The 25,190-nt window shown below is 52.8% G+C and overlaps 1 protein-coding gene across 12 annotated transcripts in view; it reads left to right on the top strand.

Moving 5' to 3' along the window:
* Positions 1–25,190, top strand: part of RASGEF1A (RasGEF domain family member 1A) — a 311,582-nt gene that overhangs the window by 269,222 nt on the left and 17,170 nt on the right. For 2 of the 12 annotated variants that reach the window (XM_004283825.4, XM_033412973.2), the window contains exon 1: positions 2,940–3,204. The exons of 8 other annotated variants lie outside the window; for them this stretch is intronic. In XM_004283825.4, the coding sequence (XP_004283873.1) occupies positions 3,187–3,204 (18 nt within the window). In that variant the 5' untranslated portion in view covers positions 2,940–3,186. Of the gene's footprint in view, positions 1–2,369; positions 2,556–2,939; positions 3,205–16,429; positions 16,582–25,190 lie in introns of those variants that run through there. 2 more of the 12 variants (XM_033412975.2, XM_049696663.1) reach the window with 2 other exon arrangements.

Here is a 25,190-nt window from a genome sequence, read left to right as displayed (position 1 = left end):
TAAAGTACCTCTTCAAGTCTTTTGCCTATTTTTAAAAAGTTGGGTCTTCTGACTTTTTGGATTTTTATGAGTTCTTTATATATTCTGGATATGAGGCCTATAGTAGATACATACACCTATATCTATATCTGCACGGTTATACACAGACATACATACACACATATTCATTCAACAGATAGGTGTCAAGTGCCGCCACATGCAAACATGTCACAGTCACTGGGGCACAGCAGTGAACAAAACAGACAAAGGCCCTGCACTCATGGAGCTCGAATTCTACCTAGAGGAGACTAACAAATAAGGAAGTAGAAAGAATATGTCAACTGAAGTAGCCATGAGAAGGAAAGTTCAGTGGGAGAGGAAGTGTGGGAGTGGAGGTTAACACTGTAAATATGTCACCGAGAAGGTGACACGTCAGTAAAGACCCAAGTGGGAGAGCCATGCAGACATGCAGGGCCGGTGGGGGCAGAGGTGAGTGGAAGGTGGGAGGTTTCAAATGGGGGCAGGCCAATGGGGCCTGCAGGGCCACTAGGACCCTGGCTTTCATTTCACTGAGGGTCTGGGCAGAGGAAGGGCAGGACCTGACTCAGGTTTTAACAGGGCCAATCCAGCTGCTGTGTTGAGGCAGGACAGGTGGAAGCAAGGACACTGATTAGGAGCTTGTAGCAGTGAGTCCAGCCTCCTGTCCCAGTTTCCCGTCAGTCCCAGGTGTCCGTACTTGGGAGGATGTCCAGGGTCACTGTCATTCTGGAACCAGGCTTCCTTGCTCTTTGCTCAGAGCATCCTCTCATGGTCACGGGATGGATGTACTGTTCCTGGCCTCATGGCCTCATCTGGGGTGCCTCATCTTTCCAGAAGCCCCCAGCACATGTCTGCTGGCCGCACCACAGCTGGTTCCTTCTCCACTTTCTAAAGCCAGCTCTGGCAAGGTCATTGTGTTCCTGTGCCGGTCCCCACAAGTCCTCCCTGCAGCACCTTGCTCTCTACGCCCAGCCCCACCCACAGGTTCAAGCAGGGGAGCACCCTGGCAGGGGACAGCCCTGGCACGCCCATCTCCCTGCTGCCTTGGGATGCGGACGTAGTCCATGTACACACATGAATGCTGAGGTCACACCTGTGAGCAAAGGCGAGAGAGCACCACCTGTGTCTGTGAGGACATTCCCATTGCAGAGACTACTGGCAGAGGGTGCTCCTTCATCCTGGGGAAGCATCTACTTTACCAAGGTTCTTAGGGTTGCTTGTGAAATTTGTGAGTGAGCATGTACAGAAAGGTGCAGTGGTGCTGCATATTGGCCTAGCCAACTCCTCTGGGCCATAACATCTAGAGAAGCAGAGGGGAAGGCTTGCTCGGGGTGCAGAGGGTGTTAACTGCCCACATGGACTTCCTGAGGAAATACTGTGGCTGCCTGAGGGCCCAGATGTCCTGCAGGGCTGTGGGGTAGGGCCGAGGACAGCAGGGGTAGGTGCCTGGCAAGCTCCCTCAGGGCAAAACCCCTCACCCCTCTTGGCACTGTGGAGCTGTCTGAAGGGGAAGAGTGGCCAGGCGGGCTCAGGACCAAGGGCCCAGGCTGGTCCCGGTTCCACAAGTCCCCTGCAGAGGCCAGTGTTAGCTTTGCATCCTCTGACTGGCCTGAAATGAGATGCAGAAGCAGCAGGGGGAGACGGACAGTGTGGAAGCTTGGGGGGCTGATGTGCCAGCAGTCTGCAGCCCTGGCCATTTCTGCTAATGTTGCCCCCCTCTTCCTGACTGCCTGCCCACAGGAGCAGGTGCTGGAGCAGTGAGACCTGGGTTCCAGTATTAGTAGAGAAAGTGGGGTGGGGGAAGACCTCCAAGAGAAGGACAGCTGTCTCCAAACTCCTGCATTCTCTTGGAGGAGGCTGGTGAAGGGACTCAGCACAGCCCCTGGTTCCTCAAGACGGAAATAGCTGTCCAGCAGGACTCAGCCTCAGGGCCAATCTTGCTACTGGTGAGAGAACAGGCAAAGGAGAACGGGTAGCTGGGAAGAGAGATGGCTGTCTCACGGGCTGCTGGGGGCCGGCGTCCTGGGACTTGCCTGGACACTGACAGCATCACCTCTCCCCATCCCAGCCCCAGAACTTGTTCCTGAGCTCTTCCAGATCCCACCCCCTCCCTCTCCCCACTCAGCCTCTGGGCCCTCCGGTTCTAGATCTCCCAGAGATCTTCCCTCCCGCTCTTCCCTCAGTCCACCTTTTCCTTTCAGATTCTCAGAGCCCGCGTTGGGGGCAACGCAGGAACGCGGGGGAGGGGAAGATCCGTCACCGGACAGGATTCTTTCTGAGCGCCAGGGCTCCTGGGGGCGGGAGGACGCCTCGCTGTGCCATGTGCCAGGTCCGACCCACGCTGTGTCTTAGAGTAGTCCTCCCACAAAAGCAGCTGCCGTGTCCCCTGTGTTCACTCAAGGAAACGGAAGGACAGAGAGTTCCGTGGGACGCTCGAGGCCAGAGCTGTGTGGAGTGAGAGCCCCGTGAGGGGAGGCATTCAAGCCAGACGCTGGCCAAGCACCTGCCGTAGCTCTGTAGTGGACCTCTACGATGAGGTGAGGTCGGGGAGGGGGAAGAGAGGCTCGAGGGAGGATATGGGGGCGCACGGGGCTCTCCGTTAGCTGGATCTCACCAGGACGACCGCTCCTACCGCGCGCTAAGCACCGACCCACACGGCCCCCCTTCGCAAGCCCACCCGGCGCACCCAGCACCGACACCCTGCCATGGCCTCCGTCCTGACGCCACGGCCCGCTCCGCCTGCACTCCCAGCGCCCCCAAATCCAGCGCCAGGCCTGTGTGCCCTGCCCACGCCGCGCCCCTCCCGGCGCCCCAACCCCTGCACCTTCGCCACCGCTCTCCAAGCAGCGCCCCGCCCCTCCGGTCCTTTCCCCGCCCCCGCGCCACGCCCCCCTCGAACTCCACGATGCCCCGGACCGCCCCTGGCCCTGCCTCGAGGTCCCTCGGCCCCACCCCGTCCCTCGCTACCCCTTGGCCCCTCACCTCCGCCCCATCCAGAATCCTAGCGTTCCCGGCCCTGGTCGGGCCCCGCCTCCCGGGAGGAGGCGGGCGTGGGGTAGTCCGCGGGCGGGGCGGAGGGTTGGAGCTGCAGTGGTGCGCGGGGAGAGAAGCGGCCGCACGCGTGACGCCCGGGGCGCCGGGAGGCAGCGCTGGGAGCAGGCTGCCAGGATGTTTCTGGAGCCCCAGGTAGGGCTGCGGCGCGTGGCAGGTGCGGGATGGCGGGTCGCGGAGGCGGTGACGTGGACGAGCTCGCAGGGCAACCCCTTGGTTGCAGTCGGACTGCGGGGTCAGGGGTTCCTGCGCCGCCCAGCTCGGGAAGCAGTCCTGACCTCCGGACAAGGAGTGTGGCCATCCTGAGAACATCTTTGGCCAGGCCCGGAGGAAGCCTGCCCTTGGGAACCACTCTCTCTGTGGGTCCTCACTGGGACACCAGCTGTCAGGTGGGCTGCGCCCAGGACTCAGAACGGATGGGCAGCCCAGGCTGCTACCTGGCACGGCCTGCGGACGCCGGTGATAGTCTGTGGCCGCGTGGCACCTGCACACCTGGTAGGGACCCATGTGGGGTGGGCAGGGCCGGAGAGGCAGGAGACAGCAGCCCCAGTGACAGGGTCGGGGTCGGCAGGAGGGTGGCTGCCCTGGGACTGGCACAGGCAGGCTTATAAGCGCCAAGACGACAGTGGATCCTTTTCTGGACTTGAACACAGAACCACCTGTTTGCCCTGGAGGAGGTGCCGGGAGAGGAGGTCTGTGATGAGGTGGGCACGTGGGAGGTGTGTATGTGTGATGTGTGGGCGAGAGTGAGAGTATGTGAAAATGTGGGCATGTTTATATATGGAGTGTGTGTGAGAGAGAGGGAGAGGCAGGGCAGGCAGGACTGTGCCTGTGTGGGCCCACAGACACCTGTGTATTTAAGGAGAGTGAGGCCCAGCCTGGGGCTTCCAGGGGTGTGGACCCCAAGGTGAGGGCCAGCTTCCTTTCTACAGGAAGGGAGGCTGAGAACCTGTCCTGGAATTAATCCAGAGCATGAGGCAGTGTTGCATTTCCATGGCTCAAACCCTTCCTTTGAGGCAATCAGGCAATGTGATTCAGGTGCCGCCGTTCTAAGCCCTCAGCCTGGAGCTGACCGGTGTAGACCTCAGGCTCAGTGCAGGTGGGGCACAGAAGGGGGCCGCAGCTGGGCTGACTGGGCCTGGCTGTGCCCAAGAAGCAGGACTCATTTAGTCCTTCATTCTTTCACTTATTCAGTGCACATTTATTGAGCACCTGCTGTGTGCAGGCACCATGGATTCAGCAGGGAACCAGAGACACCACAGTTCCTGTCCTCATGGCTCACCTTTTAGCAAGAGAGGGAAAAAGAAAAGCACAATCAAGAAATGGAATATGGAATGTTACATGGTGCTAAGTGCTAAAGAGAAAAAGTAAAGCAGGAAAGAGGAATAGAACATATCAAGGGTGCATATCAAGGGCAGGGTAGTTTAGGTTATCAGCGGTAACCAAACAACCCCCAAAGCCAGGAGCTTATAACAACACCTTGTAATTTTCACTTATCAGCGAGTTTTTCATGGTTTGGCGGGGCCCTGCTCCAAGCCTTCCTCACTCAAGGACCTGGGCTGACAGGTCCCATGGCAGAGGGGGAGAGAGGCCCTTGCACTAACCTTTCAGTGCCCCAGTTCAGAGTGCCACACGTCACTTCTACTCACTGCTCTTGAGCCAGATGAGTCACAGGACCCCACTCAGTCTCGCTAGGACCAGTAATGACAATTCTGCTCAGCCTGGCGAGCAGGGGTCCAACACGTTTGGTGCCCAGTGCACTGACCACCAGTGTGGGGCAGCTGTTGTGTCTTGGGTGGGGCAGTCAGGGGAGGCCTCAGCCTGAGGACCTGCTGGAGGAGAGGGAGGGAGATACGTGGCAGTGGGAGCAGAGGAGCACAGCAGGAAGAGGTCAGGCAAGGCTTTGAAGAGGACCAGACTGGAGGCCGGTGTCAGGAGCAGAGCTGGCGAGCGTAAGCGCAGGGGCCCAGGGGCTCAGACCAGGGAGGTGGCAGCGGAGGAGGAGAGAAGGGCCGATATACTCTGAAGGTAAAGCAGGTGGCCTTGCTGACAGTGGAGCTGTGGTGTAGAGATGGAGAGGAGACAGCCGACTCCAGGAAGGAGAGGCGGGAAAGGATGCAGGTGGAGCGGGGGGCGGGGGGTCGGGGAGGAGGTGGGACTGGTTGACACCTCGGGCCGATGTCTCCTGGCACCGGCTGGGTGTATGGAGTTAGGGGAGGGTCTGGCCTGGGGTGCTAATATGGAGCCCCAGCTTGCTCCATCCTGCAAGCCCTTGCTGCCTCCTGGCCACGCCGCCTACACCTGTACCTGCTGGCTCAGGACAGCCTGGTCCAGGCACCACGCCCTCATCTTGCTGGGCCTGCCTGCTGCTGGGGTTGGAGGAGGCAAGGTGAGGTGGGGGGCCACAGCATCTTGTGTCGACCTGGCTGCCATCCCCGTCGAGGTTCAGGAGCACTGGGGGCAGTACCACCTGTAGGTCACGTACCCACCAAGCACAGGGACCACAGTGGTGCAGGGGCTGTGCGAGCTAGGCCATCTGGGAGAGCTGCTTGGGGATGGGGAGTCACACACTGGCTTTGGGATGGGTAGGGTTTGACTTGAGAGACGGAGCTGAGGTACCTGTGGAAGCTGCCTGCACCCTCCACAGCGCTGGGCTCCTTGGCCCTCACCCTCTGGGGAGCTGCTGTTGAGTGACCAGAAGAGGGCTGGTCTGTCAGGACTGTGGTGTCACAGTCCTGACAAACAATCCTGATAAAAACAGGTCAGCCAGGAGACCTGTTTTATCTCCCTGCTCTTCCTTCTCCTAACCCACTGGAAACCCCCTGCTCATCCTTGGAAGCCCACCTCCAAATCACCTCCTCCAGGATGCCCTCCTTGACTTCTCCCTACAGAGATAGTCCCTCCACCCTTGTGCCCCCTCAACACCCAGCCAGCACAGACCTCTAATCCCGAGTCTCTCATACTGCACTGCGGTGTTACTTCTACCCCTAGTGGCACACACTGAGCTCCATGGGTTCTTCCATTTCCAAGTGTGCAGCACAGATCAGTAGGACCTCAGGGATGTTTGTTGACTGAATAAGTGAGGGAAGGGAGAAACAGACACGAGGGCTGGAATGGCCCACGGAGACTGCCTAGTTCGGCTTCCATGTGTTACATGTGGGGAAGCTGAGGCCCACCGGTGCTGTGGCTTGCCTGAGTTCAGCCAGGGTGTCAGGGGTCACAGCTGGCCCCCTGCCCAGGATGTCCACTATGCCAGGTTCTTTGCTGGCTGGAGTCCTGTGGGTTCCAGGACAAGGGGAGCCCAGAGGCAGACAGATTGGAGGGCCCTGGGTGATCGGTCATGTGGACAGTGGCCCCGGGGTCTCCAGAGGAAAGCAGCCAGGGACCTCCACTGTGGTTCTTTGCTTCTCACCCCCTGGAGCCCTGCAGCCCCCAAGCGTTCTGGCCCTGTGGCCTCATGGTCGCCGGCCAGCTGGTGGGGTTTCTCTGGCAAACCCACTGCCCTGTGTCTCAGCCTCCAGTGGAAGAACCCCACCCTCACTGTCCCGCTCACACCGGCCTGCCTGGCTGGGGCCAAGCCCACGGCATTTCCCAAAGGTCAGTGTCGCTGCCGCACGAGCCGCCCCCTGTGGCGATTGTGAGTCAGAGGACTTGGAGCCAGCTCTCGCGTCTCCTTTAACCCTCACGAGGTGGCTGTTCCAGTGACACAAGAGGAAGCTGAGGCTCTGAGGTGTAAGGCAGCGCCATGAGCAGAGCAGGAAGAGGCGACATTCATTCTGGGGCTGGCCGACCCCAGAGCCTGGCCACCCTGCGCGCACCAGGGCCCCGTGCAACCTCCTTAGAAGAGGGGTGGCAGGCCCCTAGAGGTGCCCAGCCTGGAGGGCAGAATGCTGCGGTGTCAGGGGTGTGTGGCCAGTAAGGGGGCTGTGGGCTGGGTGGCTGACCTGGGTGGCAGGGCAGGCCCACTGGGAGCAACACGTCCCTGCCCAGAGGCTGGGAGACCTGCAGAGCTGGGAGGTCCCAGGGCACGCACGCACGCACGCACGCACGCATGCACGCAGGCACTGGCTCACACACACCCTCCTCCCTTCTGCCGCTGGGGTGAAAGCACGCACTCCACACGGACTGAGTCAGGATGTCTTTGGGGATGGGAATACCTGTCTCCAGGCGAGGTTGATAGGTAAGACAGCGATCTTTAAAAAATGTATGTTAGGTAATTGGTAATTAAACTCTCAGTATTTTGAACAGATTTTTCAGTTGGGCTCCCTGGAAAACCCAGGAATGAGTTTAATTCATTTCTAATGTATCTTGTTAACATTTTCTTATCTTAGTGTGTTTTCTGAAAGGTACAAAGCAACTTTATTTTTTTATTTATTTTTTAACATCTTTATTGGAGTATAATTGCTTTACAATGGTGTGTTAGTTTCTGCTTTACAACAAATTGAATCAGCTACACATATACATACGTCCCCACACCTCTAGCAGTTGTCCTTGGCTTGATCTTCATGTTAATGAGGAGGCCTCTAATGTTTTACTGTTAAGTCTGAAATTGGCTCTAAATTTCAAATACATAATCTTCATCATGAAGTACATTTCATTCCTACATTAATTGCCGAGAGTGTACACCAAGAATGGATATCATATGAGGCTTTCCTGTATATAGCAGAATCATCAAATTCCTTTCCTCCTTGGACCTATTAATGTGTTGACTTATTAGCTTTTCTGAGCTAAATCATCCTGTTTCTGGAATAAATCCCACTGGGTCAGGCTCGATTGTGCTTGGAAATGCTGCTGGGTTCATTCTGCCGATATGTTGCTTGGGGTATTTTTCCTCTATCTTCATAGGTAAGAATTTATACCTACTTTTCTATTAGGGGAGATATTTGTCACATTTATAAATAAGGGTTATGTTAGCTTCATGAAATGAATAGGAAAGGTTTTCAGTATGAATTGTGTAGTTGAAATAGTTTAACTATCATATAAAATTATCTTACTCTTCAAGGGTTGAAGTCATTCATTTTGGAGACGGGCTCAGCCGGGGCTTGCTTTTACTTTCTCTGAGGTTTAGCTGGCTGTCAGCTTACTTAATTTGTACTCTGGTTATTGGTCTTCTTTGCGTTCTAAACATTTCTAGTCTATCTCGGTTATTCATATTTTCTAGGTAATATCCTAGTTCAAAATGCTTTCAGACCTTTTAGCACAGATTTACATCATCTATTCGTTTAAAGTTTCTTCTCCACATCTGTGGTTAGAGTCTCTTTCTCATTCCTCTGTTTTTGCATTTCTCCCTCTCTTCATTCCTTTCCTCCCTCCCAGTCTCGATCCTTCCCTCCCTCTTTCCCTGTCTGCCAGCTTCCTTCCTTTCTTCCATCCTTTTGTTGATTAGAATTGCCAGACGTTTATCTTTTTAATTTGTGTTTCCCAAAGAAAATCAGCTCTTGAATGTAATCAGCCAGTTCTACTGTCTTTCCTTCCTTCAATCCACTAATTTATCTTTTAGTAATTCCTTCCTCTAGTTTGCTTTGCTGTATGTCTGTTTTGTTGAGAAGCTCTTTTTAGCTTTTTAAATCAAGTGCTTAGTTTGTTTTCATTTCCTCCTGTTTATTTAAAATATATTGAAGTCCATGAATTTTTCTCTGAGTACAGCTTTGGCCATGTCGAATTTCATGAGGAGATTTCTTACAAGGGTTATTTTTCTGATGTGTCTGTAATTGGAGTTTTGATTGCTACTTGAACACAAACATGATTTAGGGAAGTTTTTTAATCAAGTGGGTGAATTTTTTGGGTTCATCATTTGTTTATTAATATCCAGCTGTGTTTATTAATATCTAGACACATCATTCTGTCCCCTGTACATTTCTGTTTGGGTACTCCATCAGGGTTTCATTGGTGATATGATGTATGAACAATGTGGATGAGTACTCTCGGATAGAAGAATGTGCTGTGCTGTCTTTAGGCCATGGGATTTCATGCATTTTTCTCTTTATGTTTCCATTCCCACGTCTTGAGAGAATGCCCTGCAGTATTTTCATTCCTTTCTACCACTCGTCTCTTTGGGTCTGAACCACGTGTCAGGAATTGTAGAAAGTTCTAGTTGGCATCCTGCCTGTCTCTGGTCCACGAAGAGGAGCTCCCTGCTCTGTGCTTGGGCACCGGCCCCATTTCCTGGGCACAGCGGGGCAGGCGTGTTCTTGGCAGTTTGCCTTGCACTTTCAACTCTTGGCAGAAAGAACCAGCCTGCAGGCAGGAGCCGTGGGCTGTTCCTGGCTCTGCCCTGCCAGACAGTGTGGCCTCAGGCTGTCCTTCGCCTCCTGGGCTGCACCTCATCTGGACAATGGTCAATAATGCCTCGGAGGGCCCTGTGGGGATGTGTAGGCAGCCCAGTAGGTGGAAACCCCCTGTGAGTGTCACTCATTGGCAGTGAGGCTGCTGAGCTGTTTCAGGGAGGGTTTGGATCGGGCTGTCCAGCAAGGGGCCCCGTGAGGGCACGTACACAGCTGGCCCTTGGACCCTGCCCTGCTCCCCACGATGCTGCGCTCACTGGCCTCACCTTGCACAGTGCCAGCAGGTGGCTCCTTCTGGGCCAGGCCTTGCCCATCTCGCGGGGGCCCTGGCCGGCTCCACCTGCCTTCGCCTCGCACCTGCCCTTCCTTCTCCTGAGCCTGCGCTGATGGTCCTGGGTTTCCTATCAGATCGTGGTGGTTACACACCAGGGTTCAAATCCCAGCTCCCCTACTTTGGAGCTGTAAGGCCTAAGGCTGATGACTTAAACCCTTGGGGCTTTGTTCCTTGTCTGGAAAATGGGGTGACAGCTGCCTTGCCAGCAGTGTGTGCAGGGCGGTGTGCGGGGAAGTGCACTGCCCTGGGGAGGGATGCAGGCAGCTGTGCAGCTGGTATTCCTGGGGGCTGGGCTAGACACCTGGTTACCAGCCGCCAGGGCCAGGGGACATAGGGCATGTGGCAGGAAAGCTGCTTGTGTACAGAGAACGTGCGCAGGGAGCGGGAGATGTTTCTGCTGGAGGGTCAAGACGCACGTCCTGGTCCTGTTTCTATCCAGGCCCAGCAGGGAGCTGGGTGCCTGCTGCCCTCCACCAGCAGGTTAGCGTACAGAAGTCTCCAGCTCCTGCAGTGCAGCGGGATCCCAGGGCTGCCACTCTGGGTGTCTGCCAGGAGGATGACAATTCAAGCGAAGGAAATTGATTTTTATTTGTTTTTAAACACAAAGGAAAATCATTGCTCAGCCTAATTAGATGTCATGTAAAAATAAAAGGACTATACGTTCTTTTTTCTGTACCCTGGCACCCCCCCGACGCAGCCTGGCGGGTGGAGTAGAGGCTGCTACTCACTCCTGGAAAGGCTTGAGCGTGGCTCGGACCCCGCCCCCCTCCCTCCCTAGGGGCCCAGCCTCCCTGCCTCCGAAGGACCCTGAGCTCTGACGCAGTCCCCCATTATCCTGCTCGTTCACAGCCACGCCCTGCCGCTCCTTGGGGTCCTGACTGGCTCCTGTGGCCGGAGCAGCGGGAGCCTGGGTCAGATGCTGCCGCCTGGAACCTGGGGTTCTGCTCAGGGGGGAGCTCTGGCTGCCCCAGATTCTGCTTAGCACACTTACGAGCAGCAGCCTTAAGTGGATGCCCCATACAGGAAGGGGATCCCAGAGGTGCAGTTCCAGTTGAGGTGGGGGTCTGCGCTCTGCCTTGCAGCCCGCCCTCCTCCGTGGCACCTTGCTGGAACCCCCAGAAATGACAGGAGTGCCTCCCCAGGTTATGTCAGTTTCCACATGGAGTCTGAGCGTCACCTGGCCGTGTGCAGGAGCGCAGGGTGACCCCTGTGGAATCTGAGGCCGGGGTGGGGGTGGGGTGGGTGGGCGGAAGGGGAGGCCCCGGGCACCCTTGCCCTGCCCTGAGGGCCCTGAGTGGGAGGCCGGCTTGCCAGCAGCCCACCCTGTGGGGAGAAGGCAGGGATTCTCTGGAATCCTACCTGCTCCTCCTCGGGCCTCTCAAGGCTCAATAATGGGATGGTTATTGGTGGACAATGCCATTTTGTCCCTTGAGCAGCCACCAGAAGAAGCTGACTGGACAGAAAGGCAGAACAGAAGGAGGAGAAAACCCCAACGCGGCAGAATCTGTATTTAGGAGTGTGAGGAGGAGATGGCAAGATTCCTGTAGTCGATTCAAATAGGATTTGGTAATAGGAAGGAATTCAGAAGGAAAAAAAAAATGAATCATGCATCTGTAACAAAGCTTTAATTGTTCAGCGTCTCTTGGAGGCCGGGCCTTTGTGGAGAAGGCGCCGAAGTGCTGCGTGGCTCTGGCTCCCATGCCAGCCACCTCCTGGCTGGAGCCCGGCCTGCAGCCCTCCACTGGGGCCGGGCCTGCCCTGGTGGCCCCAAGGGTGCACAAAGGTAAATGTGGCTCTTCCTCCCGGCACTTGCGCGTACGGTTTCTTGAAGCTTGGTTTATGTGAAAAACGTCACCCCTCACCCTCCTGCCCCCGAGGCCCATCAGGCTGGGAGGATGGGAGCTGCAGGGTGCTCCCGCGGCCCCGCCTGCAAGGATGGGGCCGGCCGTGCCCTCAGGAGGACTTCTTCCCTGCTGGCAAGGCCACAGGAGTACAGGGGTGAGGACTAAAGAGGGCATGTCACCCCTCCCACTCCCCACCCCAGGCAGAGCAGCCACCTCTAAGGCAGAGCCAGTTCTTCTATTTCAAAAAATTTTTTAGAAAACTTTTGGCCGCGCTGCAAGGCTTGCGGGATCTTAGTTCCCCAGCCAGGGATCGAACCTGCGCCCTCGGCAGTGAAAGCAGAGTCCTAACCACTGGGATGCCAGGGAAGTCCCCAGAGCCAGTTCTGAGCGCCACCTGCCAGGACAGGGCAGTGCAGCCGGGCCAGTGGATCTGTGTGCCTGGACAGAGGAGTCAGCTTCTCCCCACTTTCTTCCTGGCCGCAGCAGGGCCCCGTGGCTGCCCAGGCTGCGGAGAGGGCCTCAGAGGCGGGATCAGGAGAGGGGCAGTACCAGCTGCCATAACTGTGTCTAGGAAGGCGGTGGGTAACCTGGAGGACAGGTATCCCAAGTGCCTGTCAGTGTCCTGCAGTTCTGACTCCACCGAAACCAGCAGGTACTAAGCATGTCTGGAGCATGGTGGCCTCCGGCTGTGCTCACTGCTGCCTGTGAAGTTGCTGCCGTAGCCATTTTCAGAGAGGGCTCTGGGTCCCAGCTCATGGGGTGGCCGGGCCTCCGCCCAGCCGTGTGCAGCCGGATCTTCAGCATGTGGTCCCCGCAGATAGGACCAGGGCTTCTGGAGCTTAGGAGACACACATTTCAGCTCAAAGTTAGGAAGCTCTGAAAGCTGGGGTTTGGGGAGGGGAAGAAGGGCCCCCAGGAGGGAGCGCTCTGCCTTAGGAGTGTCTGGGTTCGGGCTGGCAGCTGCTCTCCCGACCCTCTTCTCCTCTTCCAGAGCACTGCTCTCCTTCTAACCCCTAATATCACATCCTCATCCGTGTGGTCATCACGCCTGACAGCCACAGCCTGCGCCGGGGGTCTCAGTGGGGACAGAGACCGTTTCCTTCACTGGCAGATCTCCAGTGTGTAGGCAGGTCCTTGGTGCCATTTGTGAATGAATGAATTAATGAATGATTGGTTAGTCTGTCGGTCGAAGAGTAAGGGCTCGGTGGAACACCCCACCTCCTACCCCACCCCAGTGCAAATGACATCAGAGAACCAGACAGTTAGCCCTAGAAGGGTGGTTGGGTCCATTGTGCAGACGGGGCAGGAGGCCTGGCCTCAGCTGCCCGAGGTCCCCAGCCGAGCTGAGTTCCAGTGTTACTGGCCCTGGTTCAAGCAGCCAGCATGGGTCTCTCCCTAACTGTGGCCTCTGAGAGCTGATGGGGCTCCTGCCTGGCTCCCACCAGCTCTGGATTTTTCTGGAACTGGGATGAAACCAGAGACAGCCCCCTGAATGCACTCATTCTGAAATCTCGGCCAAAGGCTGCCCTCCTGGTTAAGTGGCCCACCAGGGTGTGGGCCAGGGCTGGCACCCAGCTCCCCCCAGGAGCACTTTCTCTCTCTCTCCTCCAGCCAACAGAGGGGAGACTGGCAAGATGTGTAATTTTCAGTTGCTAATTGTGATGCCCTGCAGCTTGCTGAGCTAAAAATAGTCTCCATTTTGTTGAGTGGGTTAAAAAATAGAAGTCCATGTGCTGCCTCCCAAAGAAGCACCACTTGCAAAGCCTGGCAGAGGCAGGGGGCTGACTCGTGCCCCTCCTCCACCTCCCAGCAGATCCCTGGGGGCTCATGCAAGATGGGCCCTCAGGGCCATTTTTGTCCCAGTTTTCCAGGAAGCTGGAATGCTTAACTTGCCATCCATGGATGAGCTTCTGCGAGCCCGTCAATCCCTGAAATCATATGCAGAATGCCGTGGGAATGGGCACTTATCCATGTGCCCAGGGTGAGGGCCTCAGCCTTCATCTGATGCTCGGAAGGTTATACCCCGGCCAAGCACAATGATGAGGAGAAATGACAGTCCCCAGAAGGAGCAGGGCAGCGGGGCAGGCAGGCCTGGACAGACCTACTCACCACTGCCTGCCTAAGCAGCCTAGTGCAAGTCGTGGGCACTTGGCATCCTCATCTAAGAAATGGGCATCTCCACACCACCCTCTGTGGGTTGGAGGGATTGCGTTGAGATGAGATATGTAAAGCCCAGCACATGGCTGGGCTCCCAACTCCTGATGATAAACGTTGAAAGTACCAAAGGTTAGTCAAAGAAAGCTTCTCCCTGCTTCTCCATTTCTTAGAAATTTCCAGAATTGCAGACTCCAAGGTTGGAAGGGATCCTGAATTCTGCCTGTGCCCTGGGAACCTGCCCCAGACAGCTCCTCCCTTTCAGAGTTGAGTGGGGGGCCTGACACTGCTCCCGTCCAGCTGTGTAGCAGCCAGCTGTGTAGCAGGCTGTTCCCTCCCTGGGCTGCTGTCCCCATTCTCAGCTGGGGCCGAGCTGGCTGTGTCTGAGGCTGCCCTGGGGGGGGCGCAGTGAATGCTCGTTGAGCACTGCCACCCCTTTCACAGGATGTGCCCCGAGGGCAGAGGTGGTGTTGGGAGCAGGTAGCTGGGCATCAGAGGCCAGGAGGCCTGCGGAGCCCGGAGAGCCCACAGGTGGGGTCCCTCCCAAGTGGCTCATGAAGGATGAGGTCCCTGCCCCACCTGTAGCCCCGAGTCCCTTCCTGCCGTCCCCTCCCAGCCCGCCTTCCTGCCCAGAGCTGGGGCATTGAACCGGAGGCCCCCGGGCCCTGCTTCTGGGCAGGGACCTTCCCCCTCAAGGGCCAGGAGGCAAGAGATGAGGCAGGAGCAGCCCCCGGGCATGGGAACACCTCCAGGAAGCTGTGCAGCGCTGCCCCGGACAGTTGTGAGCACGGACAGCCCTGCACACAGATGCTGCAGTAATTGGATGTTTGTCTCGAGTCAGTGTCACGTGCATTCCTTACCCAAGTATGTTTAAGTAAATTGTCTGTGACAGCCTCTGCTGTGGGAACCTTTTACGAGACCATTGGGCAGTGTCAGGCCTCCCCAGGGCTTGTTGAGCCTCTCAGTACAGGAAGCAGGCCTGGACGAGTGTGTGAGTGGAGGACATGAAGATACATGACGGTGTAGCCATGGACGCATCCGGGTGCACACGGTGGGCTCTGGCTGTCGTAGTGAGTCCAGCAGCCCTGGCTCAGCACCATCTGGGCCACTGTCACAGCTGCGGCTCCCAGGGGTCCAGGGGGCTCCTGTGTGATGAGAGTGGAGTGCAGGGTCTCTGAAGGCCGTCTTGGGCACAGCTGGAGTTTGTGAGCGGAAGGACTGTGCCCCAGGTCACAAAAGCCGTACACACATGCCTGTGTGTGTGGCCGCCCCTCCTAGCGGGTGTCCGGCTTTTGCACGCGTGTAGCCAGGAACAGATACTCTCCTCCCGATTTTGCTGCCTGCAGGCTCCCCTTCGCTAGAGCCACGTTAGAAAGCACTGCAGCAGTGAGCGGCACCCAGATCTCTAGCCAAAGTCTCTTGAAGAGGGACTTCCCTGGCGGTCCAGTGGTTAAGACTCCGCGCTTCCACTTCCGGGGTTGCGGGTTCGATCCCTGATGGGTAACTAAGATCCCACAAGCTGTGTGGTGTGGCCAAGTCTCTTGAAGAGGCTGCAGAAGGGAATTTCATTCATAATCTTCTGTGGCAAGTTCCTAAAAACCCTCTTTTCCCATCTTTGCCGGCATCTCTCCCAGCAGTGGGGCTGCCTAAGGTCTCCTCTTACTTCCCCACTGTGCCTCCCTCTCCTCCTGGGCCCTCAGTCCAGCAGCTTCCATGTCCTTGATGCTTTGGAGCGGTGTGTTCCTTAGAAGGTGTGCGCATGTGTCTGTGGTGTGTCTGTGTGCGCTGTGTGTGCAGGGCAGCTGCACATACTCAGAAGCTAAAGGTTTTCACCGAGTGCCTCAACGGGGCCTCCAGCCTGAGTTGTGTGGACGCAGAGCTCTGGGCTGTACCCGCAGGAAGGAATCCCATGTTCATGCAGGCCTTGGCGGGGCTGAGCAGAACCCAGAGGACGCTGATTACTTTCGGAAATACGACACGCCGGGTGTGTGAGCACTTGTTCTGGGCTGAAGCCACCCTCCTTGCCTTCTCCCCTCCTGTATCCCCACACCCAGGCCGGGAAGTCTGGGGACCAGTGTCTTGTTTGACAAACAGCTGGGGCTCATAGGGATGGAGTAACTTGCCCCAAACCAACAGCTGGAGAAGGCCTGGGCCGGGGACTGGGTGTGTGGGCGCCTAAGCTCAGGCCCTCGGGGCACTTGGGAGCCTTCAGCTGTGCCTCATCTCGACATGGGCGGGGCTGTGGCAGCAAGAAGAATGGCTGCCCTTCTCTGAGCCCAGCCTCCCTAGAGATGGAGGCAAAGCTAACGTGCCACCACTTTATGGGGGAGCTGGTCCCAGGGAAGCAGGAGGGAGGGAGGGAGAGCAAGTAGATAGTGGGGATGGGAAGCTTTTTTGCCTCATTAATCCGAGTTTGCCCCAGGGTGTTACCCGACCTCCCCCACCCCCACCCCCGGACGCCTGGGTTGTACGCACGCGCACGCACGGGCTGGGGTGGAGCCACAGGGTCTCGCACCTGAGCAGAGCCCACAGCCCGCGCGGGAGGCCAGTGGCCTGCGGATGGCTGTGAGGCCCTAGGTCAGAGGCCGTGGGTCGGAAGCGGCGGCAGCCCGTGCTGGGCCACTAGGGTTCCATCGAGGCAAGGCACAGAGGCAGGAGGCACAGAACAGCACTGCTCTTGCTCCCAGGGGCATGTTTTCTCATCGAACCCTCATCGCAACCCTGCGAGGGAGGAGGGGCAAGAACCTCTACGCCCACTTTACAGCGGAGCAAATGGAGGCTCAGAGCAGCTCAGAGGCTTCCCCATCGTCGTCGAGACAGTGTCTCCTGACTCCAGCCTGGACTCTGTCGCCAGGTCCGAGACGCAGGCCTGAAACCACAGGAAAGGACTCGGCAGGTGTGCACGTGAGGGTCACGGGTGAGGGTGCAGACAGGGAGCGCTGAAGGAATGGAGTTTCAGGAGGCGGGGGGCTGGGCTGGGCCGTGGTGTAGGGGTAGCTGCAGCCGTATCACGCTCGGGGCGGCAGCAGGAGTTAGTCGGATGGAGTGCCTCGGCCGAGCCTAGGGGTGCCGGGACAGCCTGTGTCAGGCAGAGTGGTGGCGGGAGCCCCGGGAGGGGCGGCAAGAGGGAGAGGGCAACAGTGCAGACACAAGAAACTCGTACGCCTCCTTGCTTCGCCCACCTGGCCCGCCTGACCCACGGCCAGCCCGCTGGACACCGCTGGTGGCGGCTCATCCAGACAGGCAGCAAAGGGTTCCTCAGGCTCAGCCTTTGCCCGGCCAGTCTTCCCTGCCCACCCCCTGACCGCCACCGTGCCACTCTGCCTGTGCAGGGGCAGTGGCTGTAGCCTTCTCGCCTGGCACCCCGGCACCCTTTGAGGCTTGGCCATGGGGACCCTGGGACCACATGCAGGGAGGACCCTCTTCCTCCATGGTGCCCCCAGAGAGCCAAGTAAACCCAGGGAAGAGACGGGCAAGCGCTGACACTGAATTCAGAGCCAGCTCTCTCCCGAGCTGGCAGGCGCGCTCCTTTCCCCCCTGCGCCTGGGATGCCCTCACGCCCACCGGGGCCTGCGCGTGAGGTGGGAAAGGTGGAAAACTGGCAGGGCCTGGCTTCTAGGAGCCGGTGAATCGCTTTCACCCGCCCGGCTGTGAGTCGACTGCATCTATAATTAGAAGGTGCTGGCCTTCCTCCTGTGGGAACAGAGGCACAGCTGTAAGGAATCAGAGGAGGCAGGCTGGGTGCAAGTCCGTCCCCCACTGCTCCCTAAAGGGCTTCTGCCTTGTCCATACCAGCGCCAGCTGACTTGGGGCAGAGGTGCGGGTCCTTGGGGGCTCCATCCTCGGGCTCACCCCAGCCCCATCTTCCCCCTCCCTCGGGCTGGCTTCTGGAGGCTTCCAGAGCTGTCCACCGATGTCTGAGTCTGCAGCCTCAAAGTGGGTCTGGTTGCAGCCAGGAGCAGCCGAGGCAGGAGAGAGGCTCCCTGTGCTCCCTGCTCCCATTTTCACCTGGAAAGCCGTGGAAAACGCCAGTGCCCAAGCTGTACCCCCAGCCAGTTAGAATTGTGGCGGTGGGAGCTGGGCACAGTGGATTTTTAAACTCCCCAGGTGATTCTGTTGTGCAGCCACAGCCAGAGGCACTGACCTAGGTGAGGCTGCTCTCGTCACCCGGAGGATGAAACTCTCCAAGGGATAAGCACGTCCAGGGAAGGTGAGGACGTGACCCAGCAGGCCTGGGCTCGGACTCGAGATCCTGCATTTCAGTGATCGACCAGGTGATGGCACTGCTGGTTGGGCCACAGGAGGAGCAGCGAAGCTCTATATAGGAGAGGATCTGGAACTCCAGAGCAGGCTGAGTTCTGACTCGGGGGAAGGTGCGCGGGCGCTGCCGACAAGTTCCTGGTGATGCTGAGGCACTGCATTTGCTTTAGGGCGTCCTCGCAGGCTCTGGCTCCCTAGGAACCTTGGGGGCCTGTGTGTCTGGAATGGCCTGTGTGGGGCTCTGAGCAGGCACACCTGTGGGAGTCAGCACCTCAGTGGGGAGGTGCTACCATGTCTAGTGTGCAGTGCTTTACCCAAGTGAACGCATTCATTCCTCCCAGCAAACCTCTGAAGTAGTGCTCGCTGTGCCCATTTTACAGATGAGGAAATTATGGCTCCAAGAGGTTGAGGATCCTGATAAAGCCACAAGTAGCTGAGCCAGGGTCAAACTCAGGCCTGCCTGACGGCCTTTGCTTCCATCCTGGCCCTGCTGCCATCTCCGCGATCTTGAACTTTCTTCTGTGTCTTCTTCCAACGTCTCCAAGCCTTCATCATCGTCACCTGCTGAAGGTTTATCGTAAAACTTGTCAGTGGAAGCTCTGAAGCCCTCATTGCATCCCCTTCCTCTGATTATCTGCTTTGTGACCTGGGGCAGTTGCTTGGCTTCTCTGTGCCTTGTCATCATCTGCAGCGTGCAGAGAGTAACGGTTTCTCTCGTGGGGTTATTGTGAGGATTAATGAGATGATTCAGCTCTAGCATTACTGTCACTGCTGGCACGTGAAGTACTTAAGAGTCTTAGCTCCTGTATTTCATTTTTTAAAACAATTTTTATTGGAGTATAGTTGATTTACCATGTTGTGTTAGTTTCAGGTGTACAGCAAAGTGAATCAGTTATACATATATCCACTCTTTTTTAGATTGTTTTCATATATAGGTCATTACAGAGTAGTGAGTAGAGTTCCCTGTGCCATACAGTAGGTCCTTATTAGTTATCTTTTTTTTTGCGGTACGTGGGCCTCTCACTGTTGTGGCCTCTCCCATTGCGGAGCACAGGCTCCGGACGCGCAGGCTCAGCGGCCATGGCTCACTGGCCCAGCCGCTCCGTGGCATGTGGGATCTTCCTGGACCGGGGAACGAACCCGTGTCCCCTGCATCGGCAGGCAGACTCTCAACCACTGCGCCACCAGGGAAGCCCAGTTATCTATTTTATATATAGCAGTCTGTATGTGTCAATCCCAGTCTCCCAGTTTATCCCTCCCCCATCCCCCACCGATAACCATAAGTTTGTTTTCTACATCTGTGACTCGATTTCTGTTTTGTAAGTAAGTTCATTTGTACCATTTTTTAAGATTCCACATGTTAGCAATATATTTGTCTTTCTCTGGCTGACTTCACTCAGTATGCCAATCTCTAGGTCCATCCATGTTGCTGCAAATGGCATTATTTTGTTCTTTTTTATGGCTGAGTAATATTCCATTGTGTATATGTACCATATCTTCTTTATCCACTCCTCTGTTGATGGACATTTAGGTTGCTTCCATGTCTTGGCTCTTGTAAGTAGTGCTGCAATGAACATTGGGGTACATGTATCTTTCTGAATTATGGTTTTCTCCAGATATATGCCCAGGAGTGAGATTGCTAGATCATATGGTAGTTCTACATTTAGTTTTTTAAGGAATCTCCATACTGTTCTCCATAGTGGCTGTACCAGTTTACATTCGCACCAACAGTGCAGGAGGGTTCCCTTTTCTTCACACCCTATCAAGCATTTATTGTTTGTAGATTTTTTGATGATGGCTATTCTGACCAGTGAGAAGTGATACTTCATTGTTGTTTTGATCTCTATTTCTCTAATAATTACTGATATTGAGCATCTTTTCATGTGCTTTTTGGCCACCTGTATGTCTTCTTTGGAGAAATGTCTATTTAGATCTTCCACCCATTTTTTGATTGGGTTGTTCGATATTGAGCTGCCATGAGCTGTTTGTATACTTTGGAGATTAATCCCTTGTTGGTTGCTTTGTTTGCAGATATTTTCTCCCGTTTTGTGGGTTGTCTTTTCATTTTGTCTATGGTTTCCTTTGCTGTGCAAAGGCTTTTAAGTTTAATTAGGTCCCATTTATTTATTTTTGTTTTTAGTTTCATTACTCTAGGAGGTGGATCCAAAAAGATCTTGCTGCGATTTATGTCACAGAGTCTTACATTTAGGTGTTTAATCCATTTTGAGATTGTTTTTGTGTTTTGTGTCAGAGAATGTTATAATTTCATTTGTTTACATGTACTATCCAGTTCTCCAGCACCACTTACTGAAGAGACTGTCTTTTCTCCATTGTATATTTTTGCCTCCTTTGTCATAGATTAGTTGACCATAGGTGTGTGGGTTTATCTCTGGACTTTCTATCCTGTTCCATTGATCTGTATTTCTGTTTTGATTACTGTAGCTTTGTACTATAGTTGGAAGTCAGGGAGCCTAATTCGTCCAGCTCCGTTTTTCTTTCTCAGGATTGCTTTGGCTATTCAGGGTCTTTTGTGTTTCCATACAAATTGTGAAATTTTTTGTTCTAATTCTGTGAAAAATGCCATTGGTAATTTGATAGGGATTGTATTGCATCTGTAAATTGTTTTGGGTAGTATAGTCATTTTCACAATATTGATTCTTCCAATCCAAGAACATGGTATATATTTCTCCATCTGTTTGTCATCTTTGATTTCTTTCCTGAGCGTCTTATAGTTTTCTGAGTACAGGTCTTTTGCCTCCTTAGGTAGGTTTATTCCTAGATATTTTATTCTTTTTGATGTCATGGTAAATAGGATTGTTTCCTTGATATCTCTTTCTGATATTTCATTGTTAGTGTATAGGAATGCAAGAGATTTCTGTGTATCAATTTTGCATCCTGCAACTTTACCAAATTCATTGATGAGCTCTAGTAGTTTTCTGGTAGCGTCTTTAGGATTTTCTATGTATAGTATCATGTCATCTGCAAACAGTGACAGTTTTACTTCTTTTCCAGTTTGGATTCCTTTTATTTCTTTTTCTGCTCTGATTGCCATGGCTAGAACTTCCAAAACTATGTTGAATAAAAGTGGTGGGAGTGGACATCCTTGTTTTTTTTTCCTGATCTTAGAGGAGATGCTTTCAGTTTTTCACTGTTGAGAATGATGTTAGCTGTGGGTTTGTCATATATGGCCTTTATTATGTTGAGGTAGGTTCCCTCTATATACACTTTCTGGAGAGCTTTTATGATAAATGCGGGTTGAGTTTTGTCAAAAGCTTTCTCTGCATCTATTGAGATGATCAGATGGTTTTTATCCTTCAGTTTGTTAATATGGTATATCACATTGATTGATTTGCATATATTGAAGAATTCTTGCATCCCTGGGATAAATCCCACTTGATCATAGTGTATGATCCTTTTAATGTGTTGTTGGATTCTGTTTGCTAGTATTTTGTTGAGGATTTTTGCTTCTATGTTCATCAGTGACATTGGCCTGTAATTTTCTTTTCTTGTGCTATCTTTGTCTGGTTTTGGTATCAGGGTGATAGTAGCCTCGTAGAATGAGCATGGGAGTGTTCCTTCCTCTGCAGTTTTTTGGAAGAGTTTCAGAAGGATAGGTGTTAACTCTTCTGTAAATGTTTGATAGAATTCACCTGTGAAGCCATCTGGTCCCGGACTTTGTTTGATGTAAGTTTTTAAATCACTTTTTCAATTTTAGTACTTGTGATTGGTCTGTTCATATTTTCTGTTTCTTCCTGGTTCGGTCTTGGAAGGTTGTACCTTTCTAAAAATTTGTCCATATTTTCTAGATTGTCCATTTTATTGGCATAGAGTTGCTCATAGTAGTCTCTTGTGATCCTTTGTATTTCTATTGTGTCCGTTGTAACTTCTCTTTTTCATTTCTAATTTTATTGATTTGCGCCCTCTCCCTTTTTTTCTTGATGAGTCTGGCTAAAGGTTTATCCATGTTTATCTTTTCACAGAACCAGCTTTTAGTTTCATTGATATTTTCCGTTGTTTTCTTCATCTCTATTCATTTATTTCTGCTCTGATCTTTATGATTTCTTTCCTTCTACTAACTTTGGGTTTTGCTTGTTCTTCTTTCTCTAGTTGCTTTAGGTGTAAGGTTAGGTTGTTTATTTGAGAATTTTCTTGTTTCCTGAGGTAAGATTGTATTGCTAAAAACTTCCCTGTTAGAACTGCTTTTGGAGTGTCCCATAGGTTTTGGATCATTGTGTTTTTGTTGTCATTTGTCTCTAGGTATTATTTGATTTCCTCTTTGATTTCTTCAGTGATCCATTGGTTGTTCAGTAACATATTGTTTAGCCTCCATGTGTTTGTATTTATTTCTAATCTCATAGTGTTGTGGTCAGAAAATATACTTGATATGATTTCAGTTTTCTTAGATTTACCAAGGCTTGATTTGTGGCCCAAGATGTAATCTATCCTGGAGGATGTTCCACGTGCACTTGAGAAGAAAGTTTATTCTGCTGCTTTTGATGGAATGTCCTATAAATATCAATTCAATCCGTCTGGTCTAATATGTCATTTAAGGCTTATATTTCCTTATTATTTTCTGTTTGGATGATCTGTCCATTGGTGTAAGTGGGGTGTGAACGTCCCCCACTATTACTGTGTTACTGTTTATTTCCCCTTTTATGGCTGTTAGTATTTGCCTTTTGTTTTGAGGTGCTCCTATGTTGGGTGCATATATATTTACAACTGTTATATCTTCTTCTTGGATTGATCCCTTGATCATTGTGTAGTGTCCTTCCTTGTCTCTTGTAACAGTCTTTATTTTAAAGTCTATTTTGTCTGATAATTGTATTTATACTACAGTTTTCTTTTGATTTCCAGTTGCATAGAATATCTTTATCCATCCCCTCACCTTCGGTCTGTATGTGTCCCTAGGTCTGAAGTGGGTCTCTTGTAGACAGCATATATATGGGTCTTGTTTTTGTATCTATTCACCCAGTGTTTTTTGATTGGAGCGTTTAATCCATTTACATTTAAGGTGATTATCGATATGTATGTTCCTATTGCCATTTTCTTGTTTTGGATTTGTTTTTGTAGGTCTTTTTTCTTCCCTTCCTCTTTTTTTCTCCTCTCTTGTGATTTGATGACTATCTTTAGTGCTGTGTTTGGTTGCTTTTTCTTTTTTGTGTGTGTATCTATTGTAGTTTTTTGGTTTGCATTTCCTGCCTAGAGAACTTCCTTTAGCATTTGTTGTAAAGCTGTTTGGTGGCACCGAATTCTCTTAAATTTTGCTTGTCTGTAAAGCTTTCTATTTTTCTGTCGCATCTGAATGAGAGCCCTCCTGGATAGAGTATTCTTGGTTGTAGGTTTTCCCCTTTCATCACTTTAAATATATCGTGCCACTCCCTTCTGGCCTGCAGAGTTTCTGCTGAGAAATCAACTGATAACCTTATGGGGATTCCCTTGTTTGTTGTTTGTTGCTTTTCCCTTGTTGCTTTTAATATTTTTTCTTTGTATTTAATTTTTGTCAGTTTGATTAATATGTGTTTCGGCCTCCTCTTTGGTTGTATCCTGGATGGGACTCTCTGCACCCCCTGGGCTTTGGTGACTTCTTTCCTTTCCTGTGTTAGGGAAGTTTTTGGGTATAATCTCTTCAAATAGAAGAGATTTCTATTTGAAATCTGTTTGAAATCTCCTCAGGCCCTTTCTCTTTCTCTTCTTCTTCTGGGATCCATCTAATGCAAATGTTGGTGTGTTTAATGTTGTCCCAGAGGTCTCTGAGACTGTTCTCATTTCTTTTTTCTTTTTCTAACATTCATTTATTTATTTGGCTGCACCAGATCTTAGTTGTGGCATGTAGGATCTTCATTGCTGCATGTAGGATCTTTAGTTGCAGCATGTGGGATCTTTAGTTGTGGCATGTGGGATTTTTTAGTTGTGGCATGTGGGATCTTTAGTTGTGGCATGTGGGATCTTTTTTTAAAAAATTAATTATTTGTTTGGCTGTGTTGGGTCTTCGTTGCTGCACGCGGGCTTTCTCTAGTTCCAGCAGGCAGGGGCTACTCTTCGTTGCGGTACGTGGGCTTCTCATTGTGGTGGCTTCTCTAGTTGCGGAGCACGGGCTCTAGGCACATGGGCTTCAGTAGTTGTGGCACACAGGCTCAGTATTTGTGGCTCATTGGCTCTAGAGCACAGGCTCAGTAGTTGTGGCACACGGGCTTAGTTGCTCCGTGGCATGTGGGATCTTCCTGGACCAGGACTCGAACCCATGTCCCCTGCATTGGCAGGTGGATTCTTATCCACTGCGGCACCAGGGAAGTCCTGCATGTGAGATCTTCAGTTGCAGCATTTGGGATCTTTAGTTGCAGCATGTGGTATCTTTTTTAGTTGCAGCATGTGAGATCTTTAGTTGCAGCATGCGGGCTCTTAGTTGCGGCATGCATGTGGGATGTAGTTCCCCGACCAGGGATTGGACCCAGGCCCCTGCATTGGGAGCGTGGAGTCTTAACCACTGGACCATGAGGGAAGTCCCTGACTGTCCTGATTTCTTTTCATTCTTTTTTCTTTTCCATGGCAGTGATTTCCACCACTCTGTCCTCCAACTCACTTATCTGTTCTTCTGCCTCCGTTATTCTGCTATTAATTCCTTCTTGTGTATTTTTCACTTGTTATTGTGGTGTTTATCTCTTTTTGTTTATTATTGTTCTTTAAATCTTCTCTTTGTTAAACATTTCTTGTATCTTCTCGGTCTGTGCCTCCATTCCTTTTCCAAGGTTTTGGATCATTTTTACTATCGTTATTTTGAATTATTTTTCAGGTAGATTGCCTGTCTCCTCTTCATTTAGTTGTCCTTGTGGGTTTTCTATCTTGTTCCTTCATCTGCATCATATTTCTCTGTTGTCTCATTTTGTCTAACTTTCTGTGTTTGCGGTCTCCTTTCCACAGGCTGCAGGATCACAGTTCCTCTTGCTTCTGGTGTCTGCCCCCTGGTGGGTGAGGTTGGTCCAGGGGCTTATGCAGGCTTCCTGGTGGGAGGGACTGGTGCCTGCCCTCTGGTGGGTGGAGCTAGGTCTTGTCCCTCTGGTGGGCAGGGCTGTGCCAAGGGGTGTGTTTTGAGGTGGCTGTGAGCTCAGCAGGACTTTAGGCAGCCTGTCTGCTGATGGGTGGGGCTGTGTTCCTATCTGCTGGTTGTTTGGCCTGAGGCATCCCAGCACTGGATCCTGCAGGCTGTTGGGTGGGGCCAGGTCTTGCTGCCAACAGAGGGACTTCCTG

The sequence above is a fragment of the Orcinus orca genome, chromosome 14 (genome assembly GCF_937001465.1).
Source record: "Orcinus orca chromosome 14, mOrcOrc1.1, whole genome shotgun sequence".
In the NCBI taxonomy this organism is placed as follows: domain Eukaryota; kingdom Metazoa; phylum Chordata; class Mammalia; order Artiodactyla; family Delphinidae; genus Orcinus; species Orcinus orca.
Note: the sequence above shows the minus strand (reverse complement) of the source record. Positions and strands in the feature narration are given on the sequence as shown.